At 59.8% G+C, this 19,368-nt stretch overlaps 4 protein-coding genes across 4 annotated transcripts; all 4 read right to left on the bottom strand.

Annotated features, from left to right (window-relative positions):
- Positions 1-635: 635 nt before the first annotated feature.
- On the bottom strand, positions 636-3,080 carry LMJF_29_2020 (putative serine/threonine protein kinase; the record flags this gene model as incomplete). The annotated part of the gene is made up of 1 exon (XM_003722237.1): positions 636-3,080. One exon carries the CDS (start codon positions 3,078-3,080, stop codon positions 636-638), a length of 2,445 nt encoding a protein of 814 aa, XP_003722285.1.
- Positions 3,081-5,017: 1,937 nt separating this feature from the next.
- LMJF_29_2030 (putative UDP-GlcNAc:PI a1-6 GlcNAc-transferase) lies at positions 5,018-7,684 on the bottom strand (the record flags this gene model as incomplete). The annotated part of the gene is made up of 1 exon (XM_003722238.1): positions 5,018-7,684. The coding sequence occupies one exon, from the start codon at positions 7,682-7,684 to the stop codon at positions 5,018-5,020; it is 2,667 nt and encodes an 888-aa protein (XP_003722286.1).
- An 833-nt stretch (positions 7,685-8,517) lies between these two features.
- LMJF_29_2040 (conserved hypothetical protein) lies at positions 8,518-12,360 on the bottom strand (the record flags this gene model as incomplete). The annotated part of the gene is made up of 1 exon (XM_003722239.1): positions 8,518-12,360. The coding sequence occupies one exon, from the start codon at positions 12,358-12,360 to the stop codon at positions 8,518-8,520; it is 3,843 nt and encodes a 1,280-aa protein (XP_003722287.1).
- Positions 12,361-16,807: 4,447 nt separating this feature from the next.
- LMJF_29_2050 (conserved hypothetical protein) lies at positions 16,808-19,039 on the bottom strand (the record flags this gene model as incomplete). Its single annotated transcript, XM_003722240.1, has 1 exon — positions 16,808-19,039. One exon carries the CDS (start codon positions 19,037-19,039, stop codon positions 16,808-16,810), a length of 2,232 nt encoding a protein of 743 aa, XP_003722288.1.
- Positions 19,040-19,368: the final 329 nt, after the last annotated feature.

Below are 19,368 nucleotides of genomic sequence, written 5' to 3' on the forward strand. Positions count from 1 at the left end.
GAGAGAAGACGCGCGGAGGACGGAGAGAGCAAACACGAAGGCAGAGGAGCATAAAATGTAGCTGAGAATGAAAGAAGTGGAAGGATCACGCAAGCGCGGGGGCGGCGGAGGAGACAAGGTCAGAAAAGTGCGCCACCCCCTCGAAAAGATACATTGCGCTCTTCCGCCTCCTCCCAAGGCCCTCCCTTTCCTTTTCATTTTTCGTTTGCACGAGCGCGCAGGGAGACAGCGGGGATTCGCAGAGCGAGGGTCAGAGCCGCTGCACAGGGAAGAGGTGCGCACCGGGAAACGAAGAAGATGCCCAAGGGATGCCTTGCCTACGAAGACGCGCACAACGTTCTGTACCGGAGTAGAGACGGGCGTAGAGAGACGGGGAGACACACATGAAGGTCAAAAAGTCGCTGCGTTGGATGGAGAGCTAAAGCGCAGACAGCGCTCATGGGCTGGCGGCATGCCACCCCTTTCTCCAGCGCATCTCTACCGATGACCTCGTTGGCTCTGATGACAAAACCCCTCTTCTTCTTCACTACCCACCTAAGGTATGGGTGTACGTGCTGAGGAGCACGTACACAGAAAAACACGCACACACCTTTTGCAACAACCCCGCCGCGCCAGCTCAGCTGCTTTGCGTTCTCTTAGCCCAACTTCCTGACCAGCGCATCAGAGAGGAGAAGCACCAGGTCCGCGGCGACCATGGCATTGCGCACGACCTTGAAATCCACCAGGTAACCTTTATCGTGCCGCTCGTGAATGCGAAAGAAATAGAGGGAAAGAACGACAGGATTTGCCGGCGGCGAGGCTGGTTCCGCAACTGCGGAGGTGGAGACAGCGGCGCTCGCTGGTGGCGATGCGCTGCGTGGGTCACGCGGCGAGGACGTTGACTCAGACCCGCTTTCAATCACGTGTGCTGACTGCAGTATCCCCGACGCCGCGCTTCCAGAGACCATCGCCGCTTCCTCGTCTCCGCCCTGTAGGCCGCCGAAATAGTTGCCGCGCGCGACCTGGCTCGAGCTAGTGAAGCCGCCACCTGGTGCACTCCCGAAACGGCGAGCCGCAGCGCCTGGCCGGCGTGTGCGGGTGATGTGTGAGTGGATGCACTCCTCGTCGCGTTGCGTGCTACCAGCGATGCCTCCGTCCTCGTGATCGTCACTGCTGCCGCTCCCTGGGGCACCGCTGCGGCAGCCAATGCGGATCGGTGCAGAGGATTCAACGGAGTAGGTGCTTAGCGTATTTCGGCGCGTGGAAGCGTTGCGGCTCTGCGTCGAGTCCGCCACCACACTCCATGTCTCGGCCGTTGACCGTGCCAGGAGGCGGAAGGGCGAGACCACCTTCCACTGCATCTTGAAGGTGCGCAGGACGTCATAGATGGCGGAAAGCGCCTGCTCTGCCCGCCAGTCCGTCATGATACCGATGCGCCAGCCGTAGTTGTTCTCCACAATGAACTGCTCTTCCTCTGCGGTGTACATGGCGTGCTTGCGGGCTACAGATCCGACGCGCGGCTGGTCGCTCAGGTTCGCCCCCAGCTGCGAGGCGGCGGTTCCCCCAGTGCTGCACTGCATGCCAGCACGCCGGTAGCTGCTGCTGCCGCCAGTGAGCCCCGCCGCGCCGCGCAGACTGCCTGGCGCATACGAGGAAGAGCCTACGCTGGCGGAGCCGACCAGGGATCCGGAGCACATTTTCGAAGTGATACGGAAGGAGCCGACTGCGATCGACCCGCCTGGGCCACCATTGCCGCTGCCATCGCTCAGGCTTGTATCGCTCACCTTTGTTGGGTCGCCAAGGGTTGCGACGGAAGCGGGCACGAAGCAGCCGCGGTTGTAGGCCCATTTGTTCCTCGTGGCGTCTTCTTCGTCAAGCAGCACCACCATCGCGGGGCTCTGCGTCAGCATGAGGCCCATGTTGAGCTCCCGCTCTGTCGCCTTGGGCTGAAACTTCGTCTGCTGAGCGCCGATGACATGGTTCACTCCGCGGGACTCATCGCCGGACATGCCAAGCTCGCGCACTTCAGCCGCGATCTCGCGACGGCGCCGTGCATCCAACAGAATATTATAGGCGACAAAGGCGGCCCCGTAGCCGAGCTCGAGCTCCTTGCGCACATCTCTGTCCCGCACCCCCAGCCGCTTCGCTGTTTCGCTCACCAGTACCGATAAAATGCGGTCTTCCTTCACGCTGAAGATGGACTCACTGTAAGACAGCCGCATTGGCAGGCGCTGATTGAACCAGGCGTTGTCGCGGATTTGCGGGATGGTGAGCCGTACGAGTGGGTCCACGACGAGGATCTGCTGAATGAGCTCCCGCGGCCCCGCCTGCATGTTGGATGGGATGGCGTACTTGCCTTTCTTGATCTTGCTGAAAAGGAGCGGGATGCTATCCTCGTCGAACGGCAGGCACCCGCAGAGCAGCGCGTAGAGAATGACACCACAAGACCATACATCCACCTCTGGGCCAAAGTACAGTTTACCTGAAATGACCTCGGGTGCGGCGTAATTGGGCGACCCGCACGACGTCGCGAGGAACTCGCCATCCTTCGTGATGTTCGAAAGACCAAAGTCGATCAGCTTTACCTGCAGCCCAGTTCCCAGCAGAATGTTCTCTGGCTTCAGATCGCGATGCACGACGCGGAAGTGGTGGCAGTACTCGATCGCGCACACGATCTGCTGGAAGATGTAACGCGCTTCACTTTCCCGCACGCGGCCCTTCTGGACAATGTAGTCGTACAGCTCTCCGCCTTCCACGTACTCCATAATAAGGTACATGTCCGTAGGTGTGGAGATGACCTCGTAGAGACGGCAGATGTTCGGGTGAGAGAACAGCTGCAGAATTTCGATCTCGCGGTGAATCTTCTTGTCCATGTTGGCGGACTTGAGTTTTTGGCGGTTGAGGATCTTGATGGCGACATACTCTCCAGTGTGCACGTGTCGCCCTTTCTTCACCTTGCCAAAGCTACCGCGGCCGATGGTCTCGCGAATGACGTAGCTGCCGATCATCTGCTCGGGCAGCATCGGGTTCGCGGGGGGGCCACCGCTACGAGAGTGTGGGTAGCTGCCTTCTCGTGACGGTGGGTACGCGGCCTGTGCCATTGTGTGCAGCTTTCCGCGATGGCTGGCAATGGTACGGCGAGCGTCTCACAGGAGAGGTTAGCGTGCAGCAGTGCAGTGACCTGGTGGGATGGTGGTGGAAGACGTGGAAAGGAAAAGCAAAACGAAAAAGTGATCAAGGCAGACAGTAGCTCTGCGTGTTACCCACAACGACAGGACGTTCACAGATGGGGGAGGGGGGCAGGGACGCGTGAGATGAAGACGAGAGACGCGACGGGGAGCGTATGGCGAGGCACCAGGAAAAAATATACAGATGCAGAGAGCGTGTAAGCGTGACGAAGAGCCACGCACACACGCACAGACCGAGATTGATGCGCCTAAGAGTGAGCAACCAAAGCGAGAAGGAAGGAGGAAACGAGGGCAGAGGGAAGAGAATCCATGCAGCAACAAGAAGTGGTGGTGGTGAAGAGAGAGGGAGGGAGAAGGAAGAGGAGAGAAGGGCGCGTAGTGCGGGGCGTGTAGGAACACAAGAAAACAACAAAGGTGCCGTCAGAGAGGTTGTAGGAGCAAGAAACACCTGCATGCACACAAATAACTAACACACGCACACAAAGACACAAAGAGAAAAGTGAAGGTTGCACAAGAGATACGGTGTACGCCAAAGTAGGGCGGGTGCTTGGGTGGGTGGCGGAGCACAGAGATGGTGAGGGAGGGAGAGGAAGGGACGGAGGTGGGTGCTCGACAAAGCAATCTCAGCGGACACTGTCACGCAACACACACACACACACACACACACACACACACGCACAAGAAAACACCTCGCTCTCGCACTCTGTGTCGTCTCGCAGTGCGGAGGTGCTCCTCTAGAAGGAAGCAACGCAGAAGTAAAAAGGGGGGAAGGAAAGTTGACTCAAGCGAGACTGGGATTTAAGACGGCGCACGTGCGTGTGTTTGTGTGCCTGAGCTGCGGGTGCAGGGAGACAACCGGGCGGTACAGAATCAACAGCGATGAAGGAGGGCTGACCCTAATCGGCCAAATGTTTTTCGTTTTTTTTTGCTAAGCGCACACGAGCTTGGTGAGGGTGAAAGCCCAGACACCGACACTGACGGACCTACAGACGGCAATACGCACACACGGAGGGACAGACAGAGACAGAGAGAGAGAGAGAGAGAGACAAGGCACTCAAAAGCCCACGCAGGAAACGTGAGAAAAAAAATAAAACGTGAGACTACTGCGCATGTATGGTGTGTGTGTGTGTTGGGGGAGGGGGAGTGGGGAGAAAGTATTTTTGATTGCGTGGTGACATGAACGCGAGAATAAAAAATATACATATATATGTGTATATAAGGGACTCAGCAGTGTGTGTTGGCCGACGACGTGCGACTCGGCGATGAGTCACCGAAAAAAGAGAGTACGAGATACGATAGGGTGTAGGGAGGGAGAGAGAGAGGGTGCAGAGTGTACGTTAGGGAAGAACGTGATTGCATTCATCACACACCGTTAGCATGCTCCCATCTGAGCAGCTCGGCAAGAGCAGGAGGCGAAAGAGAAGTAAACCGCACTGCGCACCTGTCCACTGAGCGCGACAAGTGCACGACATGCGTCCATGCGGTTCTGCGGGTTCAGCCAAAGCGAGTTGAGCTCCACGTCGACGAGATGCAGTGCGAAGCCAGTTTCCAAGCTGAGAACAGCGTACCCGCAGACCGCCACGCAGATACACGCATACGCACGCGCCGTCAGAATAGGTGCGGCACTTCCTTGTGGTGCGGGGGAGCGTGCGAGCTGACGGTGGTGGTGGGAGGAGGAGGTGGGGAGGGGCTGGTAACGTCGGCCTTGTGTTTCTTTTTGGTGTTTGTGTAGTTGGCGTGCAGTGCCGGAGAGGGAAGAGCGAGAAACGAAAAGCAAACACAGAGAGAGAGAGAGAGAAAGCAAGGAGACACACATGCGCGATATGGCACAGTGCCACATCCTTTCCTGCTCATGTACTTCCCACTGGTCCTTTCTGCGGTTTGGTCGTGTCCTTCTCAGGTGACGGGGTACACAGGGTACACCGTGGCGACACGCAGCTGGTCAGAAGATGGGGGCCGAGAATGTCTGTCATTTTCGGTAAGTACTCGACCCTGCCGCGCAGCACCAACAAGACTACCTTTGCCGGCCACAGGCGAGTCATAATAATGTCCACAACAACGAAGAAATCAGTCAGCATAGCTGTTAGTGGGAGCGGCAGCGCCTCCACCGTCACCTCCACCGTGTGGGAGGCAAGCTCTTCCTCGTCGTGACCTGGGCGGCTGCCACAGCCGATGAATCGACGCACACTGGTGATGACAGGATTCGAGAGCGCCACCCCGCCACTTAGACGATGCTGCGCACACAGCCAGTAGACGATCGGGTGGATAGGCACATGCAGCGAAAGGTAGGCAATAGACTCGAGGCACGTCTCCATGTACCAAATTGTCGCCAGCACAAAGGAAAAGTACAGGTAGTACACAATCAGCGTTGGAAACAGAAAGATGATGATGACGAAGAGAAATGTAGCGGCCAGCATCTGATCCACCTGAAAATGGTAAATGTCGTACCGCTTGCGCAGGGGGTTGTACTTGACGCCGTAGAACTGGCGAAAAAGGTTTGTCAGCAGAACGCGGGCGAAGCAGTATGGCAGCGCAATGGCGTGGTGAAGGAAGCGCAGGTGCAGCGAGACGAGCCCCGTCACGTCTGAGACGAGGGCAGCGGCGGTGCTGCAGCCCAGAAGACAGAAGATGCGCAGATGGAATGCCATGCTGACCCACTCGTACACCGCTTGCTGTTGATCCTCGGATGCTGGAGAGAACCACGTTGACGACGACGCCGCCGTAGTGACGGCGGCGACTGTGCTGCACACGTTCCCCTCCACCGACACCGAGGCCGCTTGGAAGGACACGAGACTCGGCAGCGTGGCAGGAGACCATCTCAGCAGCGCATCCCACACCTCCAGCACGCACTTGGCGAAGAAGCAGAGGGCCATGTTCAGGTCCTCGTTCACCTTTAGCCCAGCCGGGTAGCCGTCGAACCAGTCCATGTAGGACGCGTGCACCTCATACAGCCAGTGGCGCGTCATGTACTGCAAGGCAGCATAGAGGGAAGGGCCACAGGCTGACAAGCACAGGTAGACGAGCACTCCGAGCACCAGGTCCACTGCGCAGCGCGAGACGTAGCCAAAGATGCAGACATAGCGGTGATTGATGGAGGAAGAGACTTGGTGCGGCAGCACCGGATGGAGGCCGCAGGAGTCGTTGGCGAAACTGACGGCGCACAAAAAGTGTGCGAACTCGGAGGTTCGGTAGAGCAGCACCTCCGCTGTCTTGCTGAAACGCAGATGCTTCAACAGACCCACCACGTAAGTGGAGATGAAGTCGACAGCGTACTTGAGCACCCCCGTCAGCGGCTCCACGGTGTCTTCCTTGAAGTAGTCGCACAATTGCTCGTTCTGCATGACGCGGCGCACATGTCGGCCGGCGCGCATCGTCGCCAAAAAGACGCTCATCTCTGCCCTGTCCGTGGTCGAGGGAAAGTCGAGGCGAGGCGGCACACCCGCCGGCGGCGGCTGGGCACTGCTCTGCGATGGGGCCGGCGTACTCTGCGCCAGCAGCTTCTCGAACTGCAACGCCGACTGCCCCATCCCCCTCCGATCGTTGCTGTCCAGTTGGTCCATTTCCGAGTCACTGAGCGTTGCCACGCCGAGCGGCGCTGCCGTCGCGCTGCCGTCGCCCTCCGAGAGCGACAGGCTCTCCTCCTGGGTTACTGGCAGGTGGTCGCGCAGGGAGCTGTTCCGATGCCACTCGGTGGTGACGGACGCGTCCTGTGCGAAGCTGCTCGCCTGAACGGTAAAACTCAGGTTGGCATTAAAGGACGTCGCCCAACGTTTGTCTGCCAGCACACTCGACTGCTCCCCCGTGTCGCGGTCGGAGAAGCAGCTGTCCTCGGCGGCCAGTGTGATGGAGTCGTTAACGACGCTCGTGTGGCGCCGGCGCTGCTGATGTCGCTTGAGTACGCGCGGCTCCGCCTCTTTGCGCATGACCTGCGGGAGCAGAACACCCTCCAAATTCGAGTTCGCTCCTGGTGCGCACACCGGCGCGACGCCGCTCTGCAGCTGTCGCACGCCTGACACCCCGTAGAGCGCTGTGGCCGAAAAGATGGTGGGGCGGATGGAAAGCTCCTTAGACGGATCACACCGCACGACATGCAGCTGGCAGGGCTGCACGCGCGCGCCGCAGCACCACAGCTCCGCCAGCACTGGCCCCTCGAGCAGCTCCAGCCAGAGATAGCTGCCCTTGCGTGCGCCGCGGATGTCTTCCTCCTCCGCGACGGAGCAGACGTTACACCTGCTGGGGGCGCTGTTGGGCCGCACGCAGCCGAGGATGTTCAGGTTACTGTACGGTATCTCCGGCATGTGCCCCTTGTAGTTTTGCAGGACACACCGGATTTGCTGCAATTCCGCCTTCGCCTCTGGCAGCGTGCAATTGTGCAGAAACCAGGTCACTATGATGTACAGGCTGCGGTCATTCCACCCTAGCACCCACGCGATAGAGTCGTTCGGGCCCAGGATCTTCATAGCGGCCGAGAGTGGCCACACCAGCATGCAGATTTCGGTCGTGCTGGAGAGCGGCATGATTCAGCCAACGTCGTTTTCTTCTGATCGGCGCGTGCATGTGCGGGTGTGCGAGTACACGGAGAAGGGCCGCTAAGCAATCTGTGAACGACTCCGCTGCCTAGTGCGAAAGAGGGAGGTAGGAAGAGATACACGACTGTGCAAACAAGAGTGAAGAACACGAAGGACAGCCAGCGAAGCCGAGCAGGGCGGCGCAAGAGGAGATGCGATGAGTTACACGGGAGAACAACGAGCCTGAAAGCGGGGCGGGTAGGTGGGAGGGTGGGGTGAGAAACATTGAGAGAACACACAGCGGGCCGTGCGCTTCATGGCAGCAAACAACAAGTACGAAAGAAGAGCGACACGATGCGCCACATTGTGCAACGGCAAAGGATCGAAGACACAGCACACAGGACTGTGCACGTACGTCTCAGGCTTCCTGTGCGTCTCGCCTGCGGTTGAGGGGCTGCGCCGTGAAGATCTGCTTAAACGCCGCCACGACACGGTGAAAAGAAACCTGTGGACACTGCCGTACGTTTGGACCTTTCACGTCTGCTTTACCGTTTCTTCTCAGATTTGCTTTAAAGCATAATCGCCTCCTCTCCACGGCACGTTCTCCATGCCAGCATTCGTTTCCGTCCTCCTTTGTCCTACTCCCCATCTCTACTTGTTCTAGTAGAACCGCGCTTCTGCGAGCATCGCAATATATGTGCAGTGGATGGGGCGGAAGAGGGGGGGGAGAAGGGGTGCGGGGGTGTGCAGGGCGAGTCATCAAGCCAAAAACAGCACACGCACAGACGAGGGAGAGGCAACACCGTTCAAAGACAACAGAAGAGCTGCACACGGATGCTCCACTACTCCTCCTCAAAACCAAAGCCGGAGTAGAACGGGTTGTCGTCATAAACCGGTCGGTTTGCCGGCTCGGTCGGAAATGCGGACGGAGGCGGGTAATGCGAGAAAAGGTTACTGGCTGCACTGTCAAAAACGGGCGGTCGCTGCCCCGCCTCAGCGTCTCCGAGGATGGACTCGCCAAGGATACTGGGCTGCTGCTGCTGCTGCTGCTGGTGCGCGTGCTGACCCGGCCACTGCTGCACCTCACGCTGCGCACTCTTCTTCGAGGAACGTTTCCTGCTCTTCTTCTTGCCCTTCACTTCTACTTGCGGCACCACTTCTGCCAACTCGTTAGTGCCTGCCGCAGTAGTGCAATGCGGCGCCTCATCTACGCGATCTTGTGTAGTGCGTTCGTCCCTTCTCGGTTTTGCATCGCCCTGCTCTTCCTCGGGGACATCCTCGCCCTCGGCGCCGGTGCCATCGCGCATTTGCAGCGGATGAGCTTCCTCATCTGCCCCTTCTTCATTCGACCGCTTCGCGGCACACGAGAGAGCATCGCCGTCGCGCTCTTCCGGCTCGCTATCCGCGGCGACCTCCTCCGCCGGCTCATCGCCAAGCTGCTGCTCCTGTTCGCCACCACCTTCGGCGGCATCTGCGCCTTCTTCCGTCTCCTCTTCCCTCGTGATCTCGAGCCCCTCGACTTTGTCATCTCGCTTCGCTGACGCGACCTCGAACTTTGCTGCGCCTCCGCCCACTTCCCGATCTCTCTCATCCTCCCCCGCCTTCACGTCTGTCGCCACTTCGGGAGGAGAGTTGGAGGCCTCTTGCTTTATGTCAACGCTGCCCTCATCCTTGATGGCGCCATCGTCGGCACCGTCGGCGTTCACCGCCTGATGCTGCCCGGGGTCATCCAGTAGGAGGGATTTCCACGCAACCGCTTCAGCTTCCCCTAGCTCGCAACGGTGAAGCGACTCTGTGGCAGACAAATTCGTCTGTTTCTGCAGCTGAGCCACCTGCGCTTGCAATGCCTCCACCTCAAGCCGCGCCTCCTGCATGGCCGCCGACAGCGCGTACCGCTCCGTTGTCGTGGTGTCGGTCAGCAACTTGCGTTGCTGCTGGATTCGGGCAGCAAGAGAAGCGGCACTGCTGCTGCGCGCGGCGCACTCGGTCGCGCGCTCCTGCAGCGCCTTGGCCTCGGCGAGCGCCTTCTCTAGCAGTGACGGCACCTCTGCCATCGAGTACTGCGCGTACTGATCCAGCCTCACCTGCGTCTCTGTGAATTTCGCCCGAGTCTCCGCAGTCTCGGCTACAAGGCGATCCTTCCAATTGGCAGAGAGCGCGCTGATGGTACCCTGTACCGCATCCACGCGCAGCGGCAACTGTGGGACGCGCACTTGCGACAGAAGTAGATCTTTGCCCGCGGCATCGCTTTTACGCTCGTCATCCTCGGCGCACGTGAGCAGCTGCATAGCTCTTTCCAGTGCTGGGGTGGTGCTTGTGACGAGTATGTCGGCCCTGCACGCGTCACTGCGCTGGCGTTCTGACTCGCCCGCTTCGTCAGAGAGCTGCAGAAGCCGGATCAGTAGAGCAACATCCCGCTTCTCGCGCTCGAGGGGCCCCGTGCAGCTGTGGTGCACCTGCGCAAGTGCGGCGTTTATCGCCTCGACAATGGCTGCCTGGGAGGTGTGCAAGCTGTCAAGCAGCTGCTGCTCCTGCAGCAAGAGAGGAGCGGTGCGCGGGTTTTGCAAGGCGGCATCGTCGCTGTGTGTGTCACTCGATAAGGGCTCCGCGGCATCCGCATCCATGCAGCGGCGCAGGAGCAACTCGGCAGTGCGGCACCAAGCATCGTCGCTGGAATGGGCACACACTTCCGCGTCCGCCACAACATCCTGCGTTCTCTGCCAATGCTTCGCGTTTTCGGCGAGAAGAGAGAGAAGCGAGTTGGCGCGCGTCTGCACCGCCTCCAGCGTAGCGAGAACCTGAACACGGGTGGCCAGCGGAGCCGCCGGAGCGGACGAGTGAAAGCGCGGTAACGGCGCGAGTCCATCGCCTTCATTCTGCACTTTACCTTCGTCGTCTACATCTTCATGCGGGTCACTAATGTCGCCCTTGACAGCGTCGTCTCGCTCGTCCGGTGGCTTCGGCGTCGCTGCCACAAACGCGATAAGGCGCGCCAGGCCATTATAACTTGCCCGCCGGAGATTATCCAGCAGTACCGCCTCCAGCATGCGCGAGTCTCTTCTGGTATCTGCCGTGGCTGCCAGCGAAGCGATTGCGGTGGTCTCAGTCTGCGAGACCCATGCTGCACCGAGGACGCGGCGCGCGCACTTTTTTAGGTACAGAAGCTCGCGCAGCAAGCGGTCCCGCAGCCCTTCGTGCCGCGCGCACGTGTCTGCGACGGCTTTCATTTTTTCCGGTGTCACCTCGTGTGGCGGTGAGGAGAAGATGCACGACGACTGTGGCACGAGAGCAGAACAAGACGCAGCGGCGGCACGGTCAGCGCCAGTTACGGCCTTCTCCGCGTTACGCAGGACGACCAGTGTCAACGCGGTTTGTAGCTCTTGCCGGCGGCGCAGCAAGATCTTCCGCAGTCCCATCGCCCGCATCTCCGCTAGGGTCACAGGCGAGTACAAGTCTCGCAACTCGAGCGCTTGCTGCGCGTTTGCCGCGAAGAGGCTCCACTCCAGCGCGTGCACACGACGCTGCTGCAAATCTGCCTCGGTCTGCAGTGCAGCTTCTGTGAGAGCCTGCAGTTCCTGCAGTAAGCACTGGCACCGACGACCCACCTCTGTCAGCGCTGTTGCAACTACGGACATGCTGGTGCGGCACTCTGGATCACGGAAGAGCGTGTGCACCTTCGCCAGAGTTCCACCGAGGGTGGTCAGGCCGCTCGTTTGCCTCTGCCACGTGTCGTTCAGAGGAGACGCAACGAGTGGGGAAGCGTCCAAAGGACGCGCACGGTCGGGCCCCTCCTGTCGTTGCCCCGCAGCGGCGGTCGACACCGCGTCAGCGAGGCCTGCGTCCTCGTGTAGGCGGCACAAAAGTTCCTCGGTTTCCGCTGTCCATCTCTCCTGACGCTCCGCCTCAGCACGCATCCATCGTGCGTGGGAGCGCAGCAGCCCCGCCGCTTCGGTGCAGCGGCGATACTGCAGCTGAGCATGCTCCATGCGATGAGCCAAACATGCTAGTCGAGCGTCTGTCGCCGCATCGGCCGTGACGTCTTCGGCACTCGGCCAAGCGCCGGCGGAAGAGATAGTCACCTGCTTCTCAGACTCCGCGCTCGCGTTAGCAGGGGCCTTAGCGCGACCACTAGCATGCAGACACGACGCGCTCCATGTCTGTGACGCCAGATAGGCCTGCTGCTGTGCTGCCACCTCCGTCATCAGCTTTGTCTCCCGCTGTGCCATGCGCAACGCGAAGCCGCCTTGGCGAGCTCGCTGTTGCTCCTGCGCCTCCATTTCGGCCACACGAAACAGTAAGCTGCGGTACTCTGCTGCGTAGGCGCCATCGTCGCCGTCGCCACTGTTGCTGTCGTCCTCGTCGTCAGCCTCGTCCACTGCTTCTTCATTGCCGGCCTCCGGTGCTGCAAGCTGTACCTCAGCGGCCCGTGTCGCGGACGTCTTCGCCATGGCGTGCTCAAGGAAGTTCTCACGGCGTAGCGATCCCTGCTCGTTGGTCGCTGTAGTTGCTGCCTCGTACTGAACGTGCCCATCCGCTGACGTCGAGGTCAAGACGGTTGTTGTGGCGGGTGTTGCGGAGACTGGCTGCCGACTGGCAGGCTGCAGAGGCTGAGCTGCGTCCACCGGGGTCAGAGAGGCAAGCACTTCTTCGTCATCCGCGAGGGGATTGCTATCTATGCTGTCCATCTCTCCTCCCAAGCGTCTGTAGCCCGTCACCCAGAGCAGACTTTCGGGCGCTTTGCGGAGGTGCCGAGGCGGTTCCCTCGCCCCTCGACCGAATCGGCCAAGCGCACTCACACACGCGTATCAATGATACGCCCTGTCAGCACAGCAGGCGCCTGTCTGTCTCTGTGTTTGTGTCGGTCTGTGGGCATGACAGTGATGCAGAAAATAGAAACAAGGAAGCAATATGGCGGAGCGGTGAGAAGAGCGCGGAGATGACGTGCCTAACGGCGTATTTTGGCGTCTCCGCATCACATGGGGAGACGATGGCGATCGCCTAGAGCTAGGACCATCGAAACAGAGCATCAGTGCGGGTAGCCAGCCCCAAATCCTACTAACAGAAGGCGAAGTGGGGCAGCGGTCGAACTCCAGAGACACTAAGCAACAGCACTTCCCGCCTCGTCGCAACGTTCTTTCGAGCACAGGTGAGTGCCCAGACAACAAACTTTCTTCTTCGTATCCACGCTCTCTGCCATGCGACATGAGTTGCACGCCACTCCACCCACCCCCGGCCTGCCACAGGCCCCATCGCGTGGTGCGACGCAGCCGTGGACACACGCGCTAGAGCGTGCGCCGACGCCATCATCGGAGCACGCACCCCCCCCTGCAGCAGACCCCACCCGTCACCGCCGCTCAGCAGGTCACCTCACAGCCGCGCCACCCATTGTGCCGGTCCCCATCTGGCGCATCCCTCGCGGTCGCGCACTCAGGCTCCCCACACCAGCAGGCAGTGGGAGGGCCGGGGGTGGGATGTGTTCGAGTCGCGCGAACACTTCGCGCACCACATGGACGGCACAAGCGTGTGCACGGTCGCTGGCCGCTCCAGCGCAACGATGTCCACCACCTGACCGCCGACATGCATAGCGGTCAAGCGGTCTGATATCGCCCGCCATGTCCAAGGTGCGTGAAGTTTTCACCACCTGATGTGGCTCGGCGTTGGCGGGGATAGGGGGTGGGGGCTGCGTAGCTTCCCCACACAGAGCGTGACGCGAGGGGTGTACTGGGCCCTGCGATGCCACGCACGGAGAGGTGTGTCCGCCCTACTCCCCCCACCATCACCAATTAGGCCAGGAATGAAACCGGAAAACAAGAGAAAGAGGCATATATAACGCTGACGCGATCCGCGCAAGAGCGAACGGTGAAAAAGATTGTTTTCCCGTGGTCACCAGCCCGTACACACAACAGCAAAGACGCGTACAACAGGCGAAGGCAACGCAGACACCCATGCAACAGCTCGGACACGCACGCGCGCACATCCAGGAAGGAGCGGTGGCTCTAGTGAAGGTGGTGGGAAATAAAACAGCAGAGCAGTTCTAAGGGCAGAACAGACCCCTTCCCGCATCTCCCTTTTTTCATCCTCAAAGAATGCGAAGACGCCACAGTCTGTGCGCAGGTGTGCGGCGCACGCTAGACAACAACGGATGCGAACAGCAGGAAAGACAGAGAAGCGGGTAGGCCACACAATGACTACATCAACGAGAGGGGGGGGGGGAGGGGAAGAGAGACACACAGATGGACACCCGTGAGCGCGCAAGCTCAAGACGGGCACCAACAAAAGACCACAAAGGACACGCGAAATGGAGAAGGGGAAAAGTAGATCGAACAGTAAACCAAGCCAACACCCTATTGAAACCAATCTTTTTTTTAGAGACAGAGACAGAGGGGTGGGTGGGTGGTGGTGGTGGTGAGGGGGTGGGGGGAAGGGCACTCTCTGACAAAAACGCACACGCACACGCGCGAACAGACATGTAGCGCGAGAGTAAGGCAGCCGGTGTGCAGAGAAAGCAAAAGATGAAGAGTTGAAGCCAAAAGCAAAAAAACTAAAGGAGAACAACAACAGAAAATGCAGTCTAATACATCGCTCTTTCTCTCGCGCCAGCATGTCCTTCTATCGTGAGCAGCTCAGCGAATACGCGCATGCAGCCGCAGCCCGTCTGCCTCTGCTGCGCCGCCGCTGAATCCTCGTCGTCCAGCACGAGCCGTCTGCCGACAAGTCGGGTCATGCACCCTGCTTCCTCGCCCCTTCTTCGCACATGTGCTGCGCCATCGACGCCATACGGAGACTCGCGTGGGCTGCATGCCTTGATGCACGCGGCCCGTGCCGGTGCTCCTGCTCGAGGGCGCGAGCGGTGGCGCCCGCCGTGCGGGTGATGAGGGCGTGGTCGAGGTGCATGCCGGGGGAGTTCAAGGAGGGGGCAGGCCAGCCTCAGGTCATGGTCCTCTGAAACCCGGCACAACCTGCCTGTATGCCATGCTTCTCCCTCTCAGCCGCCTCAAGCCGCGGCGCCCCATAGCATGGCGTGGTGACTCTCCACACGGGAGCCTGGAGGGCTCGATGGTGCCCGTTCGGGGGTGTTCTCGTCCTGCTTCCGGCATCCGTGCCCCATCAGCCCGCCCGGCCGGATGGAGGAGGTGCCGCCTGCTTGCGCGCGCGTGCGCCTCGGCGTTGATCGGTATGGGTCTCTTCGCGCCGCTTTCGCCCATCACTCCTGCTCTGCTGGCCCCCGCATGCCGTGACTGGATGTGACACACCATGTCAGCGCTGTGGTTGGCAGCGCGTGCGCACCGTGCTCGCACTTTCCGACCTCGGGATCTGCTTCAGCACGACGTTGCTGTCCAGGGAGGAGGTTCGCGACACTCGCACGCCCTTTCCGTCGATGCCACAGGGAGGGGGGCGTGGCTGGTTGGCCTGCCCGCATGCACCGCAACAGGTCGGGTGCTGCCGTGAGTGTGAGGCAGCAAGGGGCGCTCCACCTTCTCCCGAGACCACGCGGTTAGCATAAGTGCGGGCGGGTCCAGCCGGAAGGGACACGCGGACGGGTGTGTGCCCGCGCACAAAGAACGCGTGGCTCGTCTTTCTGAAGGGGCGCACAGGGCAGCGACAAATACCCGACTGAGGAAGCCCATGCAGCGCCGGGGAGAGGAGCGCAATCACACTACTGCGTGCGCGGCCATGGCGTGTGACGTGGTGTGCTCTGAGCCTCGAGCGATCCACGAATATCGCGTAGCATACGGGGCACAGCACCGGGACGGACGCCTTCGTAGGAAAGCACAGGCTGGGGATGGGGCTGCGACAATGCTAGCACAGCAGTATGCAGAACACCATCTGGGCCCCATGCTGCCACTACCAGCCACCCGCCGCGGCAGGAATCCAAAGTGCGGACAGGTGCCGGTGCAGAATTGGGTGAGCACGCTCTCCTATCGGCTGGTAAGGTCAGCATCCCTGCACTTTTGGTGAGGGACGGCTGCCACCAAGCAGCTCGTGTCCGTTGCGTGTTGCATCGTGTAGCACGCTTTTGAACTGATGTCGTCCGGGCGCCTGAGTCCGGTGACGAGGTCGGCAATCCATGCAGCTGGCGTCGTCGCTTCTGGCATGGCTGGTTTTGCTGTCTTAACCACGTCGTCCTCGTGCTCCGGTTCACAGAAAACATGCACAAAGTGAAGTGGGAAGCGGACGTAACCCGCTCGAAACGCCACCGTTGATGCCCAAGAATGTCGCTGCATGTCATCCTCATCTGTTGTAGGGCCTGTGTCGAGCGCCGTGCGAAGTGACAGCGAGTCTGTAGCCGCAGTCACAGTCGTTTCTATGCTGCGGCTCATGTAGTCGACTTCGCAGGAATTCAAGTCCAAGACTATCACCCTAACACATCGTTGCTTCTCCTGACTTGATGTCGGTGTGCACCGCACCATCCCCCCACAGCGAGTGAGAGAACTCCGCGAAACGGGCGGGTCGCTGCCTGCACACCTACATGAGAGCTTCTAAGCCGCTGGCCGATGGCGCCATCACATCCCGCGTGTGCAACTCCCGCGCCAACTATGTAGGATAGCCTCCCTGGCGTGAATGAGGAGAAAGAGGCGGGTGCAGTGCAGAGGGCTGGTGAAGTATTGGGCCGAGAAAGAGAAACCAGAAATTCAAAACCCAAAAACATCTCAACGCAAAAGCATATATATATATATATAGTACATATGTATACAGAGATGTATAACCATAGGTATACATAGAGAGGGAGAGAGGGAGAGGGAGAGGGATGTATGCAAGATGTGGGAACACACGCGGCAAGCAGGTGAACAAAAGAGGCAGACACACACACACACAAAAAAAAAACATAAAACATTCAAGTTTCTGCAAGTGAGGGAGAGAAAGGTGAAAACCGTGGCATTGACGAAAAGGACAGAAATGAATGAAACAATAATATATAGTACAGTGGAAAAACACAACCAGCACATCCGTGAGAGAAGCACCTGGAATATCAGTCAACCGATTCTGTCTCACAGGCTCTTTAGCCTTTGGGCCACTAACTAGCGTCTCACGACGGGAGCGATACTACACGTTTCGAGGTCGTCATACCACACCGCCTGTCGTGATGTACACACACTCGTGCGCACACAGGTAGTTTTTCGTTTTCCGACCTTAGGAGAAACTCTTCCGCTGCGAGAACACTTCAAAGAACAGCTGGTTGTCCTCCAGCGCTCTCTTGGCCAGCTGCTTGCGGTGCGGCACCCCGGCGTTGATAATCGGCCGCCGACCCGGTTCACAAGCAGATCCGTCACCAGTTGGACGCCACGGGTCAAAGAGCGGTAAGTGCGCCGAAGCCGCCTTTGCAGGGACCAACCCTGTCGTGACGGTCGCCGGCACGTCTACTTGCGTCGGCTCCAACAGAGGTCGCCGCGGCACCGAGGAGCAGATGGTGCTCGCGCCTTGCTTCCCCTTCGCGGGGACGAGAATACTGGTGGGACGATGCGCAACGTGCATGGGGCAGAAAGATATGCTGTCGCTCGAGAGGGAATGCGAGGAGGTGGACGGGATGGTGCCGCTGCTGGAGCTGAGGGGTCCTTTGGAGTCGCTGAAACAATGTGTGCTGTCCTTGTCGACATCCGCGCCCAGCGTGGAGGTGCGTCGGGCTAAGGGGGTGATGGACGGCAGTGGCGGAGTGTCGGTAACCGATAAGGTGACTGCAGACGATGCTCCCACCTCGAGAAAGTGTTGTGAGTGTGGCGTGAGGACGTCCACGTCCGTGGTGGGATAGTGCTCACGACCGTGTGTGGCGGCAGCACCGTCGGCGGGCACAGCTGTGGCCTGGTAGCCGCAGAAGTACACTGGTGTGATGGACGTGCCTGCTCGAAAGTCCGATTCGCGCATCTCGAACGGCAGCCAATGGACACGCGTGGAAGCGCGATCACGCCGGCGCAACAAAGTGCGGTGGCGCAAGTAGTTGGTAGCGCTGCCGACCGGCACATCGGCACACCAGTTTCCAGACAGCGGTGCCTTTTCCAAGACCGGTGGCGGCGATGCACCAGTCCTATCGCCACTTCCCGCCCGTACCTCACCGGGCCCGCTGCTGCCGCTGCTGCTGCTCGTATTAGGCGGCACGGCTCCCCAGCGAAACCACGTGTAGCCTGCCTGCCCAGCTGCACGCTCCTCGTGGATTTCCTGGATAAGGTTCACAAACTTCACTGTTTCGTCGTGCAGCTGCTTACGTGTCAGTTCCTGCTCGGACACCGAAGACTCGACTGACTTCCGTGACGACTCGAGGGACGCCGTGGACGCACCTGGCAGGGCTTCATTGATGCCCTTTGAGGCATCCAAAAAAAGATTCTGCGTAGATGAGGCGCTATTGCCGCCACTGTTTCTTGATAGTAGAGCTGCGACCCCTCGAGCCACGCCCAGCTCATGGTGCCCACGTTGCAACTCCTGAAGTCGAACGCCCAAGCGCTGTATTTCCGTGGAGGTGGCTGCATCGTTGACGGCAAAAACACGTGAGTCGAAGCTGACGTCAAGCAAGGCACTGGACACGATGTGCGCCGCGGCTGCGGCAGCCGTCATGGAAGACGATGCCGCGAAGGATCCTGCAGCCGCTTGCGCAGGATCGCTTTCTGGCGTCTTGCCATGGCTTTTGCTCGCAGTGCAGCCGCTGTGTTTGCGGACGTTCTGTGGCACGAAGTAGCTCCTCGCGGACATCGATGTGTCCGGCAGCGTCGTGGGCGGGGTGGCGGCGTCCAGCAAAAGGCTTGTCATCATGAGAGACGCGCTCGGAATAGCGCTGGGGTATAGTGCGGCATTGTTGGATGCTTTCACGCGCGCTGCTGACGCTGCCGCTGTGGTTGCTACAGCTTGCAGAGGCGTCGCGCGCTCGAGAAGCGGTGGTGGCGGGAGCGGCAACTCGTGCGTCGAGCTATCGGCGGAGTAGAGGGAGAAGGCGCTACACGAGCTATTCACAGACCTCTCCATCTCCGGCATCGAGGGCACGGAATGCGGCATCGCTGTTGTTGTGGCTTCCCCCATCCCGATCGACGTCACGTGAGACGGGGCTCGCGTCGACTGCGGATTCGCTATGGACGAGGAGGATGAGGAAAGCAATGGTCGCACGAAACCCTGCGGCGCAGAGCGCGGGTAACTACTGGCAGAGTTCTTGCACGTCGCGGCGTCCGAGCGCAACTCTACGCTGTGAGCCCGCGCCGCTGCCCCTACATTCTTCAACGCCGGTGGCCCTGGCACAGCGGGCTCATCCGGAGGCGTGGAAGAGCCGAGCCGCGGGACGTCATTGGAGGTGTCATCTGACTCTTGAGCAAAGGGCTGAGAAGCTACGGGCTGAGCACGGTGGTTGCTCGCATGAGGCTGGTGCATACAAAGTGCGCCTCCCATTCGCACGTGCCGAAGATGGCTAGCTTTCAGTGATCGCGAATATGTCTCTCGAAATGCTGTTGGTGCTCGTGCGTGCACTTGTCAGTCAAGACAGCGCTCAGATAGCTCCGAGCAAAGCAGATTGGTCCGCAGGCAGGTAGGCTTAGCAAGGGAGTACCCGCAGGAGACAACACTGAGGGACACCGAATTTCGGAATCGCCACACACACACACACACACACACACACACACACACACACCCGATGCGGCAACACAAACAACGTGAAGGAAGCGAGAATGCAAAGAGAGAGAGAGAGAAACTGATTCCCACACGCACCAGGAGATGGGGCG

The sequence above is a fragment of the Leishmania major genome, chromosome 29 (assembly GCF_000002725.2).
Source record: "Leishmania major strain Friedlin complete genome, chromosome 29".
In the NCBI taxonomy this organism is placed as follows: domain Eukaryota; phylum Euglenozoa; class Kinetoplastea; order Trypanosomatida; family Trypanosomatidae; genus Leishmania; species Leishmania major.